At 45.1% G+C, this 21408-nt stretch overlaps 1 protein-coding gene and 1 long non-coding RNA gene across 3 annotated transcripts in view; one reads left to right on the plus strand and one right to left on the minus strand.

Annotated features, from left to right (window-relative positions):
• The window catches only part of PDPN (podoplanin), a 28608-nt gene extending 23473 nt beyond the window's left edge, over positions 1–5135 (plus strand). Inside the window, exons 4-6 of one of the 2 annotated variants that reach the window (XM_025912333.2) lie at positions 1686–1724; positions 2277–2388; positions 3412–5135. In XM_025912333.2, coding sequence (XP_025768118.2) covers positions 1686–1724; positions 2277–2388; positions 3412–3418 — 158 coding nt within the window. In that variant the 3' untranslated portion in view covers positions 3419–5135. The remainder of the gene's footprint in view (positions 1–1685; positions 1725–2276; positions 2389–3411) is intronic. The other variant, XM_086715720.1, reaches the window with a different exon arrangement.
• The window catches only part of LOC147577790 (uncharacterized), a 34870-nt gene continuing 16072 nt past the window's right edge, over positions 2611–21408 (minus strand). The window contains exons 3-4 of the long non-coding RNA XR_015254483.1: positions 12223–12384; positions 2611–2668 (exon numbers count right to left, since the gene is read on the minus strand). This is a non-coding gene — a long non-coding RNA (uncharacterized LOC147577790). The remainder of the gene's footprint in view (positions 2669–12222; positions 12385–21408) is intronic.

A 21408-nucleotide genomic window follows, 5' to 3' on the forward strand; every position in this document is an offset into this window, starting at 1 on the left:
AGAACTAATAAGCTTTAATTTGGTAACGAATCTTCCACATGAATTTTTGGTAATATGTTTTCTGGCCAACGGTGCCACAATGGATGAGGATGTGTTGTAAGTCTGGAATCAGCAGCTACCAGTTTAGTTCATGATAAGTGAATGGTTGACTTTTTTTCTACTGGTAGTTGGCAACCAAAGATGACCTTTCAGGAGTGATTCCAGGACACCTTTGTTCTGGGCTGGCCTCAGACCCAACAGTCTCACCCCCTTTTTAGGTGGGATAGCACCATCAGCTTGAGCTCCATGTAAATGCTCCACAGCTATGAGTTCAGCTCATGCCATCCGGCAGAGCTGGATTCAGACACTCTTATCCTGGGACCATCTTGAAAAGGTGCATTTTTTTTTTTTTTTTTTTTGGAAGAGAGCCTTGGTACAAAGACTTCTTTCAAATTCAAGCATTAGGAAAAGTAACCATCTTGCAGATGGTGCTTTCCCCTTTGATTAGAAAAGCTCTTGGATATCTGCGGTATTTGCAGGTTGTGAACTACAGTCCTAGGGAGGCACCTAATTGATCCACGTCTCTCTATTGTTTCATTAAATCAAAGCCTCTTGACTTTTTCTCCATTTGCAAACTAGGTAAATCACCACCACCCAGAGGAGTTAAGGACTTAGTATGCAAGCAGGGTGATGGGAAAAATAAAACCCAAAGCGTATATTTTTAAATAGACATTGTGTAAAATTATCTGAAAGAAACTCGCAGCTTTATTACTTACTTACTCTAAGTTAATAACTCAAACCCATGTGATAGCTTAATGAGAATATTCACATTGTAACTATGGGACTAGGTTTGGCTACAGAGAGAAATCCTAAAATAACAGAGGCTAAACACAAAGGGTATATTCCCTCATTTAAAAAAAAGAAAATTTAATGCTTATTTTTGAGAGACACAGACAGAGCGTGAGCAGGGGAGGGGCAGAAAAAAAGGGGAGACACAGATTCTGAAGCAGGATCCGGGCTCCGAGCTGTCAGCACAGAGCCCGACGTGGGGTTTGAACTCATGAACTATAAGATCATGACCTAAGCCAAAAGTCAGGTGCTTAACTGACTGAGCCACCCAGGTGCCCCAAGGTATATTCCCTCATTAAACTTAGCTGGGCATATCGCTGCCCTGTAAGATGTGGGTTTTGCTACTAAAGAAAAAGCAGGGAACTGATACGTTAAGACAAATCACTGTCTGGGCCCATCTTCCAGAACTAGAGTATATTGTTCTAAAACAAAATCTTTCAAAATCAAACTCATCACGGTGAATGAGTTTTCTACGGTCTTGACATTGGACCATAGAATCAACAGCCTTGGCTTCTTGTGTCATTGAAACCTCTGAAACTTTGTGACCATTTATGTAAGATTTCTGTGGGTCAATTTCCTTGACTCTGCTCTCTAAAGTGGGTGAGAAAAAAGATACACCAAAGTGCTATGGGCCCATAGGTGTGAAGAAGCATTCATAAATTCGATAATAATACTTTTGAAGATAGGATCATGTCAGAGCTTGCTTAAAAATCCTCTGATCCAATTTATTTAAGAAATTATCCTCTTTGCTTGTGCCTTGCTGCCTTCCACTTAGAGTAAATTAATCTTTTGCCAGTTGTTAAATTATAGTTATTAAATCCTAATAATTCTGTATCATTACATCTCTTTCTTTCCAGAGAAAATAGGTGAAGACACAGAGACAACAGTTGAGAAAGGTAAGCTAGATTTTGTTATCAAAATATTTTTGTGGGAGTTTAAAAAAAAAAAGTTTCTTTGAAGCTAATCTTTTGATGAATGACATTCTTTCCTGGATTGTAGTCAACAAGAGTGCAATACAGAACCTTCTGAGAACAGGTTTCAAACCTCTTTTAAGAGAGAAAAGAAAATTACCTGAATCTGAAAATAAACCGCAAATGAGTCTACTCACTTAATGACAGCTATGGAGAACGGTGTCATATAATTTATTGTTACTAAGAATAAAAGTAGGGGCTAATGTAATAGCAGCAAACACTACCTAATAATAAACAGTGAAGCCACCCAGTATGAGTGATATGCTTGATAGATCCTGAGACCCAGGAATCTTGCCACTCATAAGATGGGATTAGAGTAGCCCAAGGTTTCATCTCTTCTAAGTCAACTCCTACTGGATAAGGAGAAGCAAATTAGAACATTATTTGCTGTCTTTAGTGGGACAGTGGTATTGTTTATAAATGACACAGGTGTATCATTTATCTGGGGTTCATGCTTTTTTTTTCCTCCTCAATCAGATGGCCTGGCGACAGTGACCCTGGTTGGAATCATAGTTGGAGTCTTACTAGCCATTGGATTCATTGGTGGGATCATCATTTTGGTTGCTCGAAAAATGTCAGGAAGGTACTCGTAAGTAAAGAAATTACACCCATGTGGTAGATAAATGAGAGTGGTCATATCTAGAACCCCAACCTCGAGCCAATAGAAACCTCTAGAAATCAGGTTCAGTGGTGCCTGGCTGCTTCAGTCAGAGGAACAAGCAACTGCTGATCTCATAATCTTGAGTTTGAGCCCCGCGTTGGGCATAGAGTTTACTTTAAAAGCAAAGAGTCCTTTTCAGAAGCCCCTTACCTCTGTGAGGGCTACATCTGAAGTTTCCCTGGGAGAAACAGGTAACTGCTTGGCCTTTCTAAGTTTCGAAAAAAAAAGAGAGAGAGAGAGGGAGGGAGAGAGAGAGGGAGAGTTAGAGCCAGAGATGGCTTTTATTTGACTCCTATTGAGCTCTAACCAAATCTGGCTTCTTGTCCTAATTTTTCAACTAACTGAACTTGAAAGAAAACCCAAACCAAGTTTCACCTTGATACCTAATCTCCCCACTCCCAGGCATCAGAGGGAGTTGGGTGGTTTCCAGAAGAGCATTCATTGCAGAGCTAGGTCACCGTTCTGATGAGAATTCTTCTGGTAGTGAGGTCTCCTCCCTCCACTTCTGCCCTGCACACACCCACACACATGTAGTGAACTCCTAGAATTGACCATTGAGGAGGGGAAGGAGTGCTTTCTGTCTCTGAAAATTCCATAAGAACTCAGAAGATTCAAACTCCTAACCAGAGGAAGTCTTTTTCTTATTTCTGTTAGGGAGATGTTATATAATGGGGTGGAGGGTGGCAGAAAGGGCAAATGTTCTACAACTGGGGGCTGAGGGACACAGCCCACAATAGCATCACAGATTTATGTGCTTGGAAATGCCTGGAAGTCTGCCCCTGGCCGTGTGAGGACCAAGCATGCAGGAGGAATGAGCAGAGAGAGGAGAAGAGGTCCAGGTTCCAGAACTGCGAGTCTTAGACAAGAGGACAATAGGACCATGACTCATGGGATTACTATTCACGGTGCCAGTAAGAGAAGTGACAGCCACCTTTCTCTTTGTTTTCACAGGCCCTAAAGAGCTGAAAAATTGTGCCCTTCTGCCAACATGTTTAGAAGAGAGTTTCCGACTTCCCCATCCTGGGGCACGTGGAAGAAGATGACCCATGGAAATGCTTGGCGACCCCACTCCAAATCCATGGTGATCCCTCCGCTTACCCAAAGTAACTCAAGGAAAGACAATGCAAACGACTTGCTCCTCTAGGCATTTGCCTTTTGAAAAATTTTTTAAATATAAATTTCATACCAGATGATTTAAAAGACAGAGTGCATAGAAAATGGAGCAAAACGGCGTAAACTGATTTGTAACTCAGATGATATAATTTAATCGATGTTAGAAACTGTAATCAGGTCTTCATTCCGACCATGCTCTGTTATTGTTAAAAGGCAAACAAGTCTGGAAATATTCATACCAATGGAGCCCTTGGGTTCAAGTGCTATATTCGTAAATGGCGAAAGCGTTTTGCAATTTCTGATCAGTTGAAACACACACATTCCAAGGTAGTCTGGCCCGTTTTCAAATTTCATGTGAATCATCAAGTAGAAATCTAACCTAGTATAACATGTAATGAGCGACTGCCTTTCACTGGCCCGGGGTAAGTCATTTCAAAGACACCCATTTTAGATTATAAACAGGAAGTCTATGGTTTGGAGAAGGGACTGTGTTTCTCACAATAAGGTCATCAGGCAGGCTCTAGGCTTGCTTATTGCCTTCTCCAGTGATGACTTGGTGACTCAAAGGTTTGCTCCTACCTACTGCTTCCTCTTCCCTCAGATGAGGGCCCAGGAGCCGAGGACTCTTGGGGCAGTCTTTTTTCTTTCCATGACATAAGTCCTCTGGATTGGGAATAGGGAAGTCCGAGCCCTGGATGCCAAGGAGGCTGCTGGAGGCCCGATGGTGCCTGAGGCTCAAGTGTTCCAGAAACCAAGAAACAGAAGGAAACCCTGTGCGTCCTCTGGCCTGAGAAACAGAACCTGCCAATTTTCTAACCTTTACTTCCTGCCTCAGAGGACCGATGTGGACACGAGAAGAATCCCGTACGATAGTAATTTTAAGGAAGCAGGTGGATGTAAGGGCTTGATGTAAAAATAAATGAGATTCCCAGTCTTCACGACACATACCACACCCTTCCGTGGCGTCATCGTTGAAAAGATCATTAAAGTAAAGGAACCCAAGCTGCCATCTGGTGTAGGCACCATCCAGCTCAGTCCATTTCTTCCCGTAGGTCAGGTGACATCTTTTTCCCAAACGCAGAGTTTTTATACTGACCAGATGGTCTGTCACGATTGTGGTTGTGTAAGGCTGATATCCTCTCCACTTGTACGAAAAAGTAAACTAAAAAAGCACAGCCCATTTCCCTCTTTCTTGCAGTAACGTGGAGATGTTATATTAAACAGCTTGCTCTTCTGTTACCAAGTCCGGCTGGTCCATCAACCCAGGGTCTATATTTGAACATCCGCTAACTCAGAGAAGGGGCTTTTGAAGAGCTTTGTGAGCTTAAGGATCCCTCTCTTTCTTTTGCTCAGATTCCTGAACAGGAATTGAGGACAAAGTCCGTTTTGTCTTTCCTGCCCTTTTCTTTTTTTCTGTCACTGTGAACCATAACCGTCCGCCCCAAGTCACACACTGGACCCGCCGCCTGCTGGGACAGGACTGTGGGTTTCTTGGTCACATCTGTGTTGGTGCTCAACGCAGTATAGACATGTTTTAAAATAAAACAGATGATTGCGTGTAATGATGAGTCAGGCCTTTGATTGGAAAGATCATGTCTGGGTCACACTTCAGAACACCTCCAGATGAGATTGTAAGTTATGGAAACATATGCCTCTTTTCTTGATTGGGAGTGAATTTTCAGTGGTCACGGGAAATGCATCCACTGGAAACAAACACAAACACACCTTTCACGTAGGGCTCTGTCAAAGTAGAGAGGTTAAGGTCAAGGTGAGGAATGGGATGAGACAAGTGGCACCTTGGGACTTCTTTTGCCCTCTGGTCACAAAGTTAACAAGGTCTTGCCTAGCTCCTGATTTCTCGGCACTGGACGGCACTGGACGGGAGCCAGGTCAGGGAACAGTTCCCCTCTGTACCTGCCAGTCCTCCCTGGGAACCCGGCCTCAGTTGTGTGGGGCTTGGCTACACAGGAAGAGGCAGGGAGCCTGGTGAGGGTGTTCCCACCACCTGTGGGCCCCGGGGCAGACTGCCACTCCGGAATTCCTGTCCTTGGGACATCTCCCTGCTTTGTGGTCCTCGGCTGCAAATGTTCCACCCGCTCTGGAGACCGCAGTGGCCAGGCGCCCCGCCTCTGTCGCTCTGTCCCTCTCTGGCGGTTGATCTGTTTCCCACGCCCACCTACACTGCTCAGTGTGGACTCCAGGGCCACACCTGGGGCCTTCTCCCTGCCCAACCTATCCCCGCTCCTAAAGGTTGGAAGTTGGAGCACGAGAGCCCTTAGTACCATGCCTTCCTTGCAGCGCTCTGTTTTTGTTAAATCGGGATTGTTGGATGGGGCAGACATCAGGAATTCTGGGTGCCTGTTTCCTAACCGATGAAGCATAGTGGAAGGGACCAGAATTTCAGTCCCGTTCTCTAGTTTACAACAGGAATCCCTCAGGTGAGTCATTTAACCTCTTTGGGCTACAGTTTCTTTGTAAGAAAGTCCATGAGACGGTGAAGAAAAAAAAGCATCCCTTTTCTAACAGGAAACGAGCCACGTCCACGTGGCCTCAGAGACAGAGAACAGAGATCTCAGCTACACCACGTGTGCAGTTACGTCGCCTCACACGCTCCCCGCACAAGAGGACTGCGCCCTAATGGAGCCACCAAAGGGTGCTGGAAATTCAAGGAAATGCCGGCATCCATTCTCCCGTCAGAGGCACCTGGGAGCCGGCGTGCTTAAGTTAACTACACCAGATCAGAGCCTTGTATTAACCCCTGCCACACACGGACACACACACCTTTTTTTTTTTTTTGTCAACCTGAAAGAGCCAGTTGAAAACCAACACATAGTTCTGCCTCCTGCCCCACGTTTCATGAACCGGGAAAGAACAAGTAACTGAACCCCTTGCTGTATCCATCTTTCTTAGTATTCAGGGCATGGGGCGGCTTGGGACAAATGCTTCGATGGGCAATGATGTGTATTCTGACATGAAACCTTTCTCGACTAATCAAAAGTCCAGTGAAAGTGGGAGAGGCAGGTCCCCGAGACCCGGCTGGGTGTGGCCACATGCTTGGAATACTCAGTCGTGCACTTGTGTGTTGGAGAGCTTGCCTTGCCTAAAAGACTACACTTCTCTGTGCTCTACCTGAGGCTTAACATTGTGTTAGGATGTGTCATAGAGCCTGGGTTCTTAAGTTCAGTAAATATAAATTATGTAACCACCATTCATGGGAAATACTGCAGAATAAATTTAAAATCTTGGAGTCAAAGCATGAAGATTGACCCACTGCTGTGAAGAATGTGGGTTGTTTTGTTTTGTTTTGTTTTGTTTTTAGTCCGGAGCATCCAAGATACACGTATCTGCCTCGTACAGGCTAAGGGCCAGCCTGGATTCCCCCAAATGATTCCTTGTCATTTCTGCTCTCTCCGGCGGTCATTTTATCAGACACTGAGGCAAAGCACTCTGTGTGTTCTACCTCTGCGTCCAAGGGCTCCCCGCCAGAATCATATGCAGTCCTGAGACCTCATTTCTTCCATTTTTTCCTTTCCTGCTCCCTTCTCTCTTACCGCCTCTACCTTCCCACTGATGCAAATCTTTCGGGGGAAAAAGTCACATGCCAGTCACAGGGAGCTGTTTCTGAAATGACGGCTGCCCTCTGGAAGCTACTGAAGACATCATCTGAAATATGTGCTTGGACAACTAACACTACTTAGAGTGTCCCATGTGTGACCTCAGGAGGGATAAGAATGTTCCAACTAAAGGGACCAGTGGAAGCTTCCTTTTGCTTCTGACATCCACCCCGTAGATGAGGCTGGAGCTGTGGATGGCACAGGGCCACTTGGAAAGGGAATGTTTGGTGTCAACGAGGTCTTTGGGGGTTCTGGAAAGAGAGAGATTCTCTTGTGGGATGAATAATCTGTTCATTCATTCATTCATTCATTCAACAAACATTTGTTCTCAGGTCCTCTTCTAGGTCCTGGGGATACACAGTGACCGAAACTGACAAAAATCCCTGCCCATGTGAGCTTACAGTCTAGGATGGGAGACAGACTGCACCCCAAATAAGTCATAGAGTATGTAGAAGCTTCGCGGACAGTAGAGACAGTGGAGAGAAACAGGGGAAGGGAGAAGCAGTGCAAGGTGGAGGACTGAAGCGTGGAATTGGGGGTGGGGAAGGCCTCGCCAAGGTTTGGAAAGGTTCTTGAAGAGGCTAAGGAGTGAGCCAGAGAGACATCGGGATGGAAAGCCTTCCCAGCAGGGGAACATCAGAGGCCTGAGATAGGAGCACGTCTGCCCATCTGGTGTTTAGGGAAGGCAGGGAAGCTCAGGAGGCTGGAACAGTATGAATTCTGGGGAGAAAAGTAGGTGATGAAGCCAGAGAGGTTGGGGGTGCTCTTAATGGGGAGCCATTGGAAGGCTTTGAGCAGAGCTGCGCCATTTCAAAAAAAACATCTGACATTTTTATTTTTTATTTTTATTTATTTATTTTTTTTTAAATTTTTTTTTTCAACGTTTATTTATTTTTGGGACAGAGAGAGACAGAGCATGAACGGGGGAGGGGCAGAGAGAGAGGGAGACACAGAACCGGAAACAGGCTCCAGGCTCTGAGCCATCAGCCCAGAGCCCGACGCGGGGCTCGAACTCACGGACCGCGAGATCGTGACCTGGCTGAAGTCGGACGCTTAACCGACTGCGCCACCCAGGCGCCCCTGACATTTTTAAATAAGGCACCTGGGTGGCTCAGTTGGTTAAACATCTGACCCTTGATTTCAGCTCAGGTCACGATCTCGCAGTTCACGAGTTCAAGCCCTACATTGGGCTCCAAGCTGTCAGCATGGAGCCTGCTTGGGATTCTCTCTCTCTCTCTCTCTCTCTCTCTCTCTCTCTCCCCCTGTTCCTCCCCACCCCCTTAAAATAAATAAATAAAACTTTAAACAAATCACTCTCACTCTTGGTTGGGAACTGGTCAATTAAAAAGCCAGTCTGGTAGAGGTACCTGACTGGCTCAGCTGGTAGAGCATGTGACACTTGATCTCAGGGTTGTGGGTTCAAGCCTCATGTTGGGTATGGAGATTAGTTAATAATATAAGCTTAAAAAAAAAAAAAAGCCAGTGTGATAATCCAGGCTCAAGATGCTGGTGGCTCAGACCAGATGGCTGTAGTGGAGGTGGCATAAGGTGGTCTTGTTCTGACTGTATTTTGAATAAAGTCAACAGAACTATCTGATGGGTTGGGCGTGGGATATGGAAAACAAAAAACAAAAAAACAGAATCAAAATGACTCTAAGGACTTTGCCCTGAGCAACTAGAAAGTGGAGTTACTATCAGGTCACTGGGGAAGGCTGTGGGTATTTCGGGTTTGAGAAAGAGCAGGAATTCTGTGTTGAACATCTAGAATTCCCTCCCGTCCTTCCTACCATCACCAGCCAACGCCATGCTGCTTCCTGGCCTCTGCGGATCTAGAACTTCCACGATCTGCCAGCTGAAATCACAAATGGGCCAGTGGTGCCCCCGAGGCACGTGCACCCTGCCAGAGCAACAGCCTCCCTCAACTTTGGTTTCTGCCACCACTGGACCGATTCACTGCATTTCTAAGACTTCTGACGCCCGAGGGAATCTGCTTTGCTTGGCTATTACCCATCGTCTTTGTTGGTCAGAACTCCCTGTGCCAGGCCACATGGGTCACCGACCACTGTAGGTAACTTCACCCCCACCCCTCGTCATTGCCCATTCCTTGTTGGCAGGGGTTGGTTCTGGAGGGAAGAGCATGAATAAACCATCTGTCTCTGAGCCTTACTATTTTTACACACACACACACACACACACACACACACACACACACACACACAACCGCATAGAAAATAATACCTACATCATAGAATTGTTATCAGCCTTAAAATAAATAATGAATGTTTACTGCCCGTTTGAAAACACAGTAACTGCTCAGTCATTAGCAGCAATTATTCCAACGACCACTTCTTGCTTCAATTATGATAGCCTCAATTACTCTCACTACATCCCTGTGAAGGAGGCAAGAGAGATTAACCCCACTTTAGGGATGAAGACATTGGGGTTCAAACGGTTACCTAAAATTACAGATTTACAATGTGCCTGAAGCATAACCAGGGTGCAGGCATCTCTATTCATCCTCTGGACCTCCTTTATTTGGTCCACGTGTCATTTCTGTTTTTTTTAAGTAATTTCTCCGCCCAACGTGGAGCTTGAACTCGTGACCTGGAGATCAAAAGTCGCACAGTCTACCTACTAAGCCAGCCAGGAGCCCCCACAAGTCTTCTTGTAAAATCACTTCTTTCCTGGGGCACCTAGATGGTTCAGTTGGTTGAGCATCTGACTTCGGCTCAGGTCATGATCTCACGGTCCGTGAGTTCAAGCCCCATGTCGGGCTCTGTGCGAACAGCTCCAAGCCTGGAACTGCTTCGGGTTCTGTGTGTCCCTCTCTCTGCCCCTTCCCTGCTTGAGCTCTGTCTCTCAAAAGTAAATATTGGAAAAAAAATTTTTTTTTAATCACTTGTTTCCCTATCGGCTCAACAGTAGTGCATTTTGAAGATACAGTTTCTTCAGCCAGTGGAAAATGGGGAACTTATTTTTTTAATTATGAAATATTTTAAACATATGGGGGAAAGAAAGCCCCACATGCCCAAATTCCATTCTAGCAAACCCAAATGTATTCTCATGTTTTCTACATACTTTTTTTTGAGAAAGAAACCCCCCTACCCCCAGCACATACTGTCCCTTGGGTAGTCTCCTGACATCAGTTCCTTCCTCTTATCCTTCCCAGAGGGACCATTCTCCTGAATTGCATACGTTTCATTGGAAAACATGTATATTTCTCTACCACTCTTCTTATTGTATACGTAGGCACCCATAACCAACATGTAGCTTTGTTGTACGTGTTTTCAACTTTTAACTGCTCCGAATCCTTCTCTGTAACTTGCTCTCCCCCCCCCGCCCCCCCCCCCCCCCCCCCCCCGCGCCCTCCACTGGGAGATTCTTCCTCACTGAGCGTGGAGCTCCAGTATATCTCTGTAGCTGGTGTGGAGCACTAGACCATGACCAGACCATTATTTACTTAACTCTTTTCCTGCAGATGGATATTTAGGATGCTTCTAAATTTTTGAATTACAAATCATGCTGCGACCAATGGGGTCATAATAAAAGAATTTACGTGTTTCTAGAGATGAGGATTTTGTCCCCTAGGGAAAATAAAAGTAAACATGAACTAATTCTTTGGATATTTAATTATCCAGCTTTGATTAGGAATTGGTTGACATCTTCCTCATAAGTGTGATGTTCCCAGGAAGAAGGTCTAAATTAATTGGATTTAAATGGCTAATAACTTCACAAGGATCTTTCGTTCCTATCCATCTGTCCTCTTTCAGATGACCTCCTGATCTTATTTTCTATATGAAAACATTTTGATAAAATACATTTATTGTGTCTTTTCAAAATGATAGAAATGTCTCATTTACCTTCCATGAGAACGTGTTTGGAGCTAGTCAATTATTTCTAATAAAAATAGAACTGAGTGAATTTAAAAGTCAGTGTATTTTTTTTAAGTATAAGGTGATGTGTTAGATGCTGGAAGGGATTTTCTAATGTGTAGAAGAAAAGGAATTTAAAGATGTGAAGTTGGCTCCTGAGAAAATTCCTCTGGTGATCCAGAGTCCAAAATCTTTCTGGGGAAGTTGTCAAAAATCACAAGATCTCATGATAGTCACCTTCTCTGAAATGAAAACGAATTTCTACATGCGCAAAATTAAATTGAACATTTCCTCTTTTAAGTAGGAAATAAGGAGTATGCTTGGAATCGACTGGGAATCCCTCCACAATTGTTTTATCAGCATCGCCTTCAGAAACGGGAGCCAGCCCCAACTCTAATGGGTTGAACTGAGGCCCGCAAAAGAGGAAGTCCAAGTCCTTACCCCCAATCCCTGTGAAGGTGAGCTTATGTGGAAAAGGGTATTTACAGATGTAAGTGAGTTAAGGACCTCAAGACAAGATCATCCTGGATTAATGGGACTCTAAATCCCATAACAAGTGTTCTTGTAAAAAGAGAAGAAGAGAGGGGCGCCTGGGTGGCGCAGTCGGTTAAGCGTCCGACTTCAGCCAGGTCACGATCTCCCGGTCCGTGAGTTCGAGCCCCGCGTCGGGCTCTGGGCTGACGGCTCAGAGCCTGGAGCCTGTTTCCGATTCTGTGTCTCCCTCTCTCTCTGCCCCTCCCCCATTCATGCTCTGTCTCTCTCTGTCCCAAAAAAATAAATAAACGTTAAAAAAAAAATTTAAAAAAAAAAAAAAGAGAAGAAGAGAAACATGGGGGTGGGGGGGTGGGGAAGGCCATATGAAGACACAGGCAGGTCGGAGTGATGTAGCCACAAGCCAAGGAACCCTTGGAAACCACAGGAAGCTGAAGAAGCTGGAAGTTTCCCCTAGAGCCTTCAGAGGGAGGTATGCTTGCCAACACCTTGGTTTCAGATTTGTTGTCTCCAGAACTATGAAAAATAAATTTCTGTTGTTTTAAGCCACCCAGTTTGAGGTAATTTGTTACAGCCTCCCTAGGAAATTAACACACCCCGTGAGTAGCCCATCTGGGAAGGCAGCTCCCCATGGCCCATCCAGCCCATCCCAGATGGAAAGCGACACTGACCTCATCCACTCTTGACCTGGAGCCATTCCCTGGATTCTTCTAAACAATGGGTTGGCAGCTACCATGCTTCCTTTGTGACAGACAGATGTCCCCAGACCTTCCGATACTGTCATTCCAATTTTTCACTCATGTTGGAGGAATCCACGGTGACAGAAATGTGTCCTGGAACAATAGGCAAAGCCAACACTTGCATGATGAGCGGTATAGAAAGGCAGACCCAGCTGCACTCATTTCTCCACCCTTTGTGGTGAGTCACCCTAAAACGCCTTCCTCACTCAACACTCGCTCTGCGTGATCAGAAACGCTTTAAGGAAAATAAAATACCGACGTCGACTGAGCATTCAACAAATATTCACGGAGCACTTTTCTGTGAGTCAGGCGCTGCCATAGATGTTAACAGTGAGAAGAATTATTCTAATAACTCATAAAGCGTGCCAATGAAAATATCTCTTTGGGTCTGTGGCTAAAGGAAACAACTATTTGGGGTCTGAGGCACACTCTTCATTCACAGATCTCCAACGGGATTAGAGTTCAATGGCCATGGCGTCAGATGGCGGTCAGACACCCAAACACAGAGCAACACAACTTCAAAGATGGTTGTGGCAACATTAGGAACTTCTTTGGTGCCTTCCCACCTCCCCGTTGTTCGGTCCTCTCCCCCACGCTCCTGTATCCTCCACGGCGATGAATGAGCTTGCCCTCAGCAGGCTGCCAACTGAGCCACCTGGAAGGGGAGAGAACCATGGGGTAGAAGGAACACGGAGTCTAATGCTGGAGTGTCTGGCTCGAAGTTCATGTAATAGCACATTACTTGTCTGTTTCCTCGCCTGCAAAAATAGAAATAATAACACGGTCCACAGTCTTGTCTGCACCTGGAACAAATCCATAGTGCACGTGGAAGTGTTTTCTAAATACAAAGCAGTAGGGATACCTGGCTGGCCCCGTCGGTGGAGCACGCGACTCTTGGTCTCGGGGCTGTGGGTCGGAGTCCCACGTCATGTATAGAGATTACTTGAAAATAAAATCTTAAAAGAACAACACAACATAGAGTCTCTACATGCATTGCAACAACCCTCAGATGTGGGTATTGCTATTGCCCTTTTTTTTTAGGTGAGAAAGCCAAACGTTGGGGTGGCTGAATTACCCAAGGCCACACAACAGTAGGTGAAGGAGGGGCGCCTGGGTGGCTCAGTCAGTTAAGCATCAAGAGTCTGACTCTTGATTTAGGCTCAGGTCATGATCTTGTGATTCGTGAGTTCCAGCCCCACATGATTCTCTGCGCTGATGGTGCTGAGCCTGCTTGGGATTCTCACTCTTTCTGCCTCTCTCTGCCCCTCCCCTGCTCACTGTCTCTCTCAAAATAAATAAATAAACTTAAAAAAAAAATAGGAGGTGAAGGACCTCCGTCCCAAACCTCTAGCTCTCACTGTGTCACTGATCCCCCGATATAAGACATTGTTCCTACACAGGCTCACTCAGATGAATGCTTTTGTCTCACCTAGAGAAATAAATTGAAACGTCTAAGAAACAAGGTATTCAACTCCCCCTCTCTTCTGGAAAACTTTAGCTAGCAGCCTAGATTATCAACTCGGTTTGTTTGCCTTGTAGCGTGGCCTCTGACCTTCTTGAAGGGACTAAGGGCATCGGGTATAGAACCTGTACCTGGGTGTAGTGGGTTCAGTGGTTGTGCCCAAAAAGATAGGTCCACATCCAAGTTCCTAGAACCTGTGAATGGGACGTAATTTGGAAAAAGGGTCTTTGCAAATGTAGTTAATTTAAGGATGTTTAGATGAGATCATCCTGGATTACTCAGTGGGCCCTAAACCCAATGTGTCCCGATAAGACACAGAAAAAGAGAAGTCACAGGGAGAAGAGGAGGCGGGGTGACCCCAGAGGCAGAGGCTGGAGTAACGCACCATAAGCCAAGAAATGCCAGCAGCCGCCAGACGCTGGTGGAGTCAAAGAACAGAGTCTCCCCTGGAGAATCCGGAGGCAGCGTAGTCTTGCAACACCGTGGCTTTGGACCTCTGGCCTCCAGAACCGGGAGGGAATGCGTTTCTGTTGTTTGCAGCCACCGTGCTTGTGCCACCTTGTTACGGCAGCCACGGGAAACCACCGCACTAAACAAATGTCCTTTCGCCCCCTGTGCTGGGTGTACCTGCCCTTCCCGTGTGAGCATAAAACCGGTGGGGGGAAAGATCCATTTCCTTTTTTTTTCTTTTTTTCTTTTTTTAAATGTTTATTTGTTTTTGAGAGAGACGGGGGGAGGGGCAGAGAGAGAAGGAGACACAGAATCCGAAGCAGGCTCCAGGCTCTGAGCTGTCAGCACAGAGCCTGATGCAGGACTCGAACCCACAAGCTGTGAGATGATGACCTGAGCTGAAGTCAGATGCTTAACCGACTGAGCCATCCAGGAGCCCCGAAAAGATCCATTTTTGCATGGCCCCCCACACCATCCCCTCTAGGGCCCTCAAGGCTCTGACAGAAGCCTGCTGCCTCTCTTCCCCCGTGCCCCACACATAGAGCATATGGCTATTTACGGGGGAAAGCTTTGCTCACTGGGGTCAGGCTGTCCCCAGTGGCCAAGCCCTGAAATCAGCTCCTCAGCTAATCCCGAGTCATCGACCTGTGGGTTATGAAGGGTTGCCATGGTGAGCACAAGATGGGGAGCACACAGCCTGGGGGGTCACCCAGGGGAGTTGCCAGCAGCAACAAGGGTCTGAGTCACAGATTTGTGCTGTACTCCAGTCGCGGCCCAAGCCCACTCAGTAAATAAACCCCACATCGCGCCGCGCCAGCTACGTGTCTCTCCGTCTGCATCTGTGGGTCTAGGCATCGGACCAAACCCACAGACCCTCTGGTAACAAACAGTTGGGTCGAAGTACAAAGATCTCCATTCAACCTCCTTGCTTGTTAATCTCTCCATGCTGAGGAGCACAACACTTAGAACCCTGTGCAAATCAAATCTGAGGGCATTTTAATCGGCTGGGTTCCTTCTATTTCATACGTTTTCTGGTATACGTATTCATAATCGGAGGGTGGGTTTCCTTGGCAGGGCAACTCGTTTTTATCCAAAGCCATCTTTGGGGCACCTGGCTGGCTCAGTTGATGGGGCTTATGACTCTTAGTCTTAGGGTTATAAGTTTGAGTCTCATGTTGGGTGTAGAGGTTACTTGAAGAAAATAAAATCTAGGGGCGCCTGGGTGGCTCAGTCGGTTGAGCGTCAGACTCTTGTTATTGGCTCAGGTCATGATCCTGAGGTTTGTGAGATTGAGCCCCCTGTGGTACTCTGCGCTGTCAGTTCAGAGTCTGCTTGGTATTCTCTCTCTCTCCCTCTCTCTCTGTGCCTCCCCTGCTAATGCTCTCTCTCTCTCAAAATAAATAAACATTTACAATTTTTGAAAAAAAATATCTAAGAAAAAAAAAAAGCTATCTGCACAGGGAAAGCCAATTGTGTGACAAGTTTCCTGATGGGCTTAGTAGGGGCCACGGGAGATGAAATTTCTCTTCCACAAGTGCGTGTTCACACCCATCACACTCCCAAGCACTGGACAAGCACCAACAACCCCGGGGGCGTGACCAAGCCCTGGGCCTCCCGCGTCTTTCCCTAGCATCTGTCTCCAAGTCCGACCCCACACCCCCATACCCACCTCGCTGGTTCACCCTGCCGGCCTCAATCCCAGAGGGATAATAATAATAGTAAACACACACACATCCCTCGTCATATGCTGCACATCATTCTATGAGCTCTACATATGCTCACGACAACCCAGGAAGTGCACACTATTATTATTTATTATTCCTGTTTCACAGCAGGGAAACTGAGGCATGGTCAGGGCAAAAGGCCCAAAGGCACTCAACACTAAGTGGCAAAGCTGAGACCTGAGGTCTTAGCCTCTGGCTCTATTGCCTCTCAGTGCCCCCTCCCCCCAGTCCGCAGACCAGGCCTCTGCTTACAGATCAGTGTGTGCCCTGAGTTACCAATGCCACAGCTCCTCCAGAAATAACACCGTGAGAAGTCTGGAGAAGCAGTCTGTGGCCGGGCGGCCTTGCTCTGGGTTTGAGCTTTGGAAGAACTTCAGTACATCAATCATTATTCCAAAGAGGCTCCTTTAGAATAAAAGTTAAGTGTCTCCAGCTTTGCATTGAGCCCTGAGAACCCAAACAAATATTTGCGTGTATTAGCTTTCCTAAATCAGTCAGCTGACTTTTAGTACAACCTATGATTGATGCTAATTTTTCTTCACAGTAAACACAGTTTTCTTGCCTCTGAATGTGCTTTCAGGAAGTGGAAACTTGACCATTGCTTCAACTGAACGGATGCTCTGGAAAATTACAACCTTTCATGCTGTTGTGGGAAGAGTCAACAGCTATAGATTTGCATGCCGAGGCAATGACATTAAGAAATCAATTAGAATTGTATGAAAAGGACTTAGATATGGCCAGCAATTGTAAAAGCACCAAGCCCAGCTGTCCGGAGAAGGCGGAGGAGGTACACAGAGGCTACATTATAGGGTCCTGGGCTGCAGCACCTGGGTCCCAGCTCCTCGGTGATCCGTGACAGTTAATACCGCGGGTTGAGGATTGTTGTAGCCACCGGGAATGGTCTGATCCATAATGAGATAGTGCACCTCTCTTTGGCCATTTCATTGCACGGACTTGTCATTTATAAAGAGAATGGACAATCTGTGGTTGACACCCCAACATCCATTATCCCTAAGCAACCTGTCTAAATCAATCATGGATCTCATCTCCTTTCCAGTGATTGATTTAGAACTGGCGAGGGAACTAATTCTGACTTCTGAGCCGACAGTGGAAGTGTGCTGGGGCTGGCAGCCTCTGGACAAGGTGATTTACCTCTGAGCCTCTTTTCTCCATCTGTGTCTTCCTTCAAGAGCTGTTGCAAGGATTAAGTTTCATCCTTGGTAAGAAGAGGCTAGAAGTAAAATGAGGTCAGATTTTTCTAAATGTTTATTTTATTTATTTTGTTTTTTTGAGGGGAGGAGGGGCACACAGAAAGGGAGAGAAAGGCAGAGAGAACCAGGAGATCATAATCTGAGTCAAAATCAAAAGCTGAATGCTTAACCAACTCAGCCACCCAGGTACCCCGAGGTCAGATTTTTCTAGAACCATGGTTCTTAAGCTTTTCAATCTTGGGATTTCTTTACACTCAAATATGATTTAGGACCACAAAGAGCTTTTGTTTACATGGTATATCTACCAATATTTACCACATTAGAAATTAAAACTGGGAGAATTTAAAAATATATATTTATTGGGGCACCTGGATAGCTCAGTCGGTTGGGTGTCTGACTTTGGCTCAGGTCATGATCTCACCGCTCATGAGTTCAAGCTCCACATCGGGCTCTGTGCTGACAGCTCGGAGCCTGGAGCCTGCTTCGGATTCTGTCTCTCTCTCTCTCTCTCTGCTCCTCCCCCACTTGTGCTCGCTCTGTCTCTCTCTCAAAAATACACATTTAAAAATATGTATATATTTATTTAAAATACAATAAGGCCATTTATACATTACCATAAATAGCACATTTTTAATGAAAAATAACTACGAATTCCAAAACAAAACCAATTTCGTGAGAAGAGTGACATTGTTTTACAGTTTTGCAAATCTCCTTAATGTCTGGTATCATCGAGGACAGCTGGATTCCCATACCTGCTTCTGCATTTGGGTTTTGGTTAGGTATATGGAGAAAACCCTGCTTCAATCAGACAGGTTGACAAAGGGAGGTCTGCCTGAAAGGGCTACCAGGATCCCTCAGGAATTCTTGGACCACATTCTCTGGGGCACCCCAGAATCACTGCCTGGAAAACCAAATATTGACCGGCCTATCCAGAAACAAGCTACTGTGTTTCATAGCAGAGATGCACTCCAGCTGGAGGCAAGGTGGCGGATCCCGTCACAGAACTGGAGTTTGGAGCTTCTTTTATGTGCCTATGAACACCCTTCCACACGTGTGCTATTCTGGCACCTGGGTCCCAGCATCCCAGGATCTCACAGTCACAAGGAACCTTACAATCATCTCCTAGCTCTGCATTCTGTCTCTGGCTCCTGTTCTGCTCATGCACCACCCGTGAGCAGATGCTCACTACCTCATGAGACTACGTGCTCCTAGAAGCCCAGAACTGGGGATCCCCTGGACACTATCTTATTCTTGTTAAGCAACTTGCCAAATACCCTACAGTCCTTTACTGGCACAACCCAGCTCTTCTTCTTCCCAATCCAGTATGTTCCCGCTCTTCCTTACATTAACTTTTTTTTAAGTCCAGATCATAAAAACATTTGTTCTTTTCTGTGCCTATTCTAAAGAGCTATTCCCTTCTGGGAATGAATGAGCCACATCATTTGGTTTCATACGGTATGTTTCGGACCTGTCGGGCACTTTTGCTAAATGGACTGTTTGAATCAGCCTGATCAGTAATAAAGGAAAGAAAGGTTTCCTTTTTTTTTTTTTAATGTTTATTTATTTTTGACAGAGACAGAGACAGAGCATGAGCGGGGGAGGGGCAGAGAGAGAGGGAGACACAGAATCTGAAGCAGGCTCCGGGCTCTGAGCTGTCAGCACAGAGCCCGACGCGGGCCTTGAACCCATAAACCATGAGATCATGACCTGAGCTGAAGTCGGACGCTCAACCGACTGAGCCACCCAGGCGCTCCAAGAAAGAAAGCTTTCAAAATAAAATGTTTCTTAAGGGGACAGTGAAGACACAGCAGCTCACGAGGGACTCTTGGAGCACCTGTCACCCCATCGTTGCATATCTCTCTTCTCTGGACTACCTGGGAAGGTCACTGTCAGCACCCGGGTGCAGGAAACTCATGACCAGAAGGTCTATCCTAGGTGATACACTGATCATCTGAAATCTTTTTGGCAAAGTGCGCAATGATTATTGTTTTGTCTTTTACATTTTATTATGAACATTTTTTTCCCGCAAAAATGCAGTGAATTGAATAATTAACCCCCACGGACCCATTTCTCTGCATTAGCGATTTCAACATTTTTATTTTGTCATACTTGCTTTATCTAACCATTCTTCCCCTCTCTCCTTCCCTTCCTTCCTGTCTTTTTTCCCCCATCGCTAATTAAAAGCATAGCCTTACCACCATGTCATTTTACCTTGAAATACTTCTGTAGATCTTTCTAAAATATCAGGGCATTTCCCACAATAGCATCACCTCATTTAACTGAAGTTAAAAATTCCTTAATAAGAACGATTAGTCAGTGTATACTCTAATTTTCCACTCATTACATTTGAAGATTATTATGGCTCTCAAGTCTTTTTTATAATCCGGGACATTCCCCCAATCCCTGTTCCTTCCACCCTATTTCCAAGAGCACCTTATGCTCTTGACTTATTTTAGAAACTGCATCTGTTTTTCTACAGGGTGTCCTACATTCTGCACGTGTTTGTTAGTTTTCTTCTGGAGATATTTAACTTGGTGTTTGTCCCTTGTTTGTTCTATAAACTAAAAGCTAGGTTTAGAGGTTTTGGGAATTCTTTGGCAAGAATACCTCACAGTGGTACTTTCTATTGTAGTTTCTATGTATCTCATCAGCAGGTACATAATCCGGTTGTCCTACCTACAGTGATGCTGGACACGCCAGTGGGTTCAGGTGGGACAGTCCGATCTCTCGTTGTAAATGTCCCTGTCAACCATCACCATTAGGTTTTGCATCTGGACCACTTATTTAATTAGGAATTGAAAAGTGGTGATCTTTCTACCATTTTTATTCTATCACATTTATTAGCTGGAATTTTCTTGTAAAGAAGAACTTCTCTTCATCAACTAGAACTATTTAGTAACGTAGAAATACAGTTCACACGGAACAAGCAGAAGGAAAGCTTAATTCTTTCCCTTGCATTACCACTTCTCAGAGTAGAGAGTTCGTCTTAGCTGAGGCTGCTGTAGCAAGATACCACACACTGGGTGCCTTCAACAGTAAGCATTTATTTTTCACAATTCTGGAGGCTGGGGTGTCCAAGATCAAGTTGTCAGCAGATTCAGTGTCCGGTGAGAGCCCTCCTCCTGGCTTGGAGACTGCCACCTTCCTGCTGTGTCCTCATGTGGTGCAGAGACAGAGAGAAAGCTCCAAAGGTCCCACCTCTGAACACCTTCACACTGGAGAGTTGGGGTTTTAGCATTTGAATTTGGCGGGGATACAAACATTCGGTCCGTAAAAGAGTTGGTGTTCTAGCTTCCAATAGTTGCTTCAATAGAGCCCGATGAATGTTTTGAGTTACTGTTGCCATCCCTCTCCCTTCTTCTGATTATCACTGTGAACTCAGGATCTCATACATTTGTTATGTGTTGATCAGTTGCAATCATTATTCTTTCTGAAGCTCAAATTGTCCCATCTTAGACCATGGTAGCCCCACAAGGTGGCTTTTTGACATGACCCCATTCGTCTTTGCTTCCTTGCTTTCTGGCACCAGAGCCCCCAGGACCAGCTCATACACTTCCTGCCTCCAATTTAGCTTTAGCTATTTCTCTAAAAAGCCTTGTTTGTTTCAGTGGGGAATGGTATATTCATTGCTACTGAGCTGTTATTGCCTCTGTTAACTGATTTAGAAAACACATCTTTCACTGTTTTTCAAAAGCAAAAAGCCTGAAGTATTTGTAGTGATATTTCCGCTTCAAGTTTAACATCATTGGGTTTACACTTAAATTCTTTAATTTTGTTTATAACAGAAGTGTCTTTTCCATTATACTAAAAAAAATCTTGATTTCTAGCAATAATTTTATTGCTGTAATGACTTATTAATCTACCATACACATATAATAACTTCAAAATGTCAATATTGAGACTCATAAAAGACTGTTGAAGTTCAAATTTTCTTCACAGTTCTTTTTAGCCTCAGAATATTCTAATGATGTGCAGTCCAAATGCTGCCTACCAAAGTTAACTTGAAATAGCTCTTTATCTTAGTGATCTTAGTGGTACATCAGTTTCATATATAATTCAGTACTTGTTTGGATTTGTTTTCGAATTTTAAGGAAATGCTTTTTTTCCCTGACTTTTGATTTAATTTTCTTTTTGGAATATGTAAAATATTTCCCGATTCCCAAGTCAAAGCTTTATAGCTAGATTTATTCAGAGAAGTCTCATTTCTATTTCTGTTTTGCCTCATATGCTCTCCCTCTTCCTCCCAATATTTTCCCCACTAGTTTATCCT

The sequence above is a fragment of the Puma concolor genome, chromosome C1 (assembly GCF_028749965.1).
Source record: "Puma concolor isolate L17-30 chromosome C1, mPumCon1.1.hap2, whole genome shotgun sequence".
Classification (NCBI taxonomy): domain Eukaryota; kingdom Metazoa; phylum Chordata; class Mammalia; order Carnivora; family Felidae; genus Puma; species Puma concolor.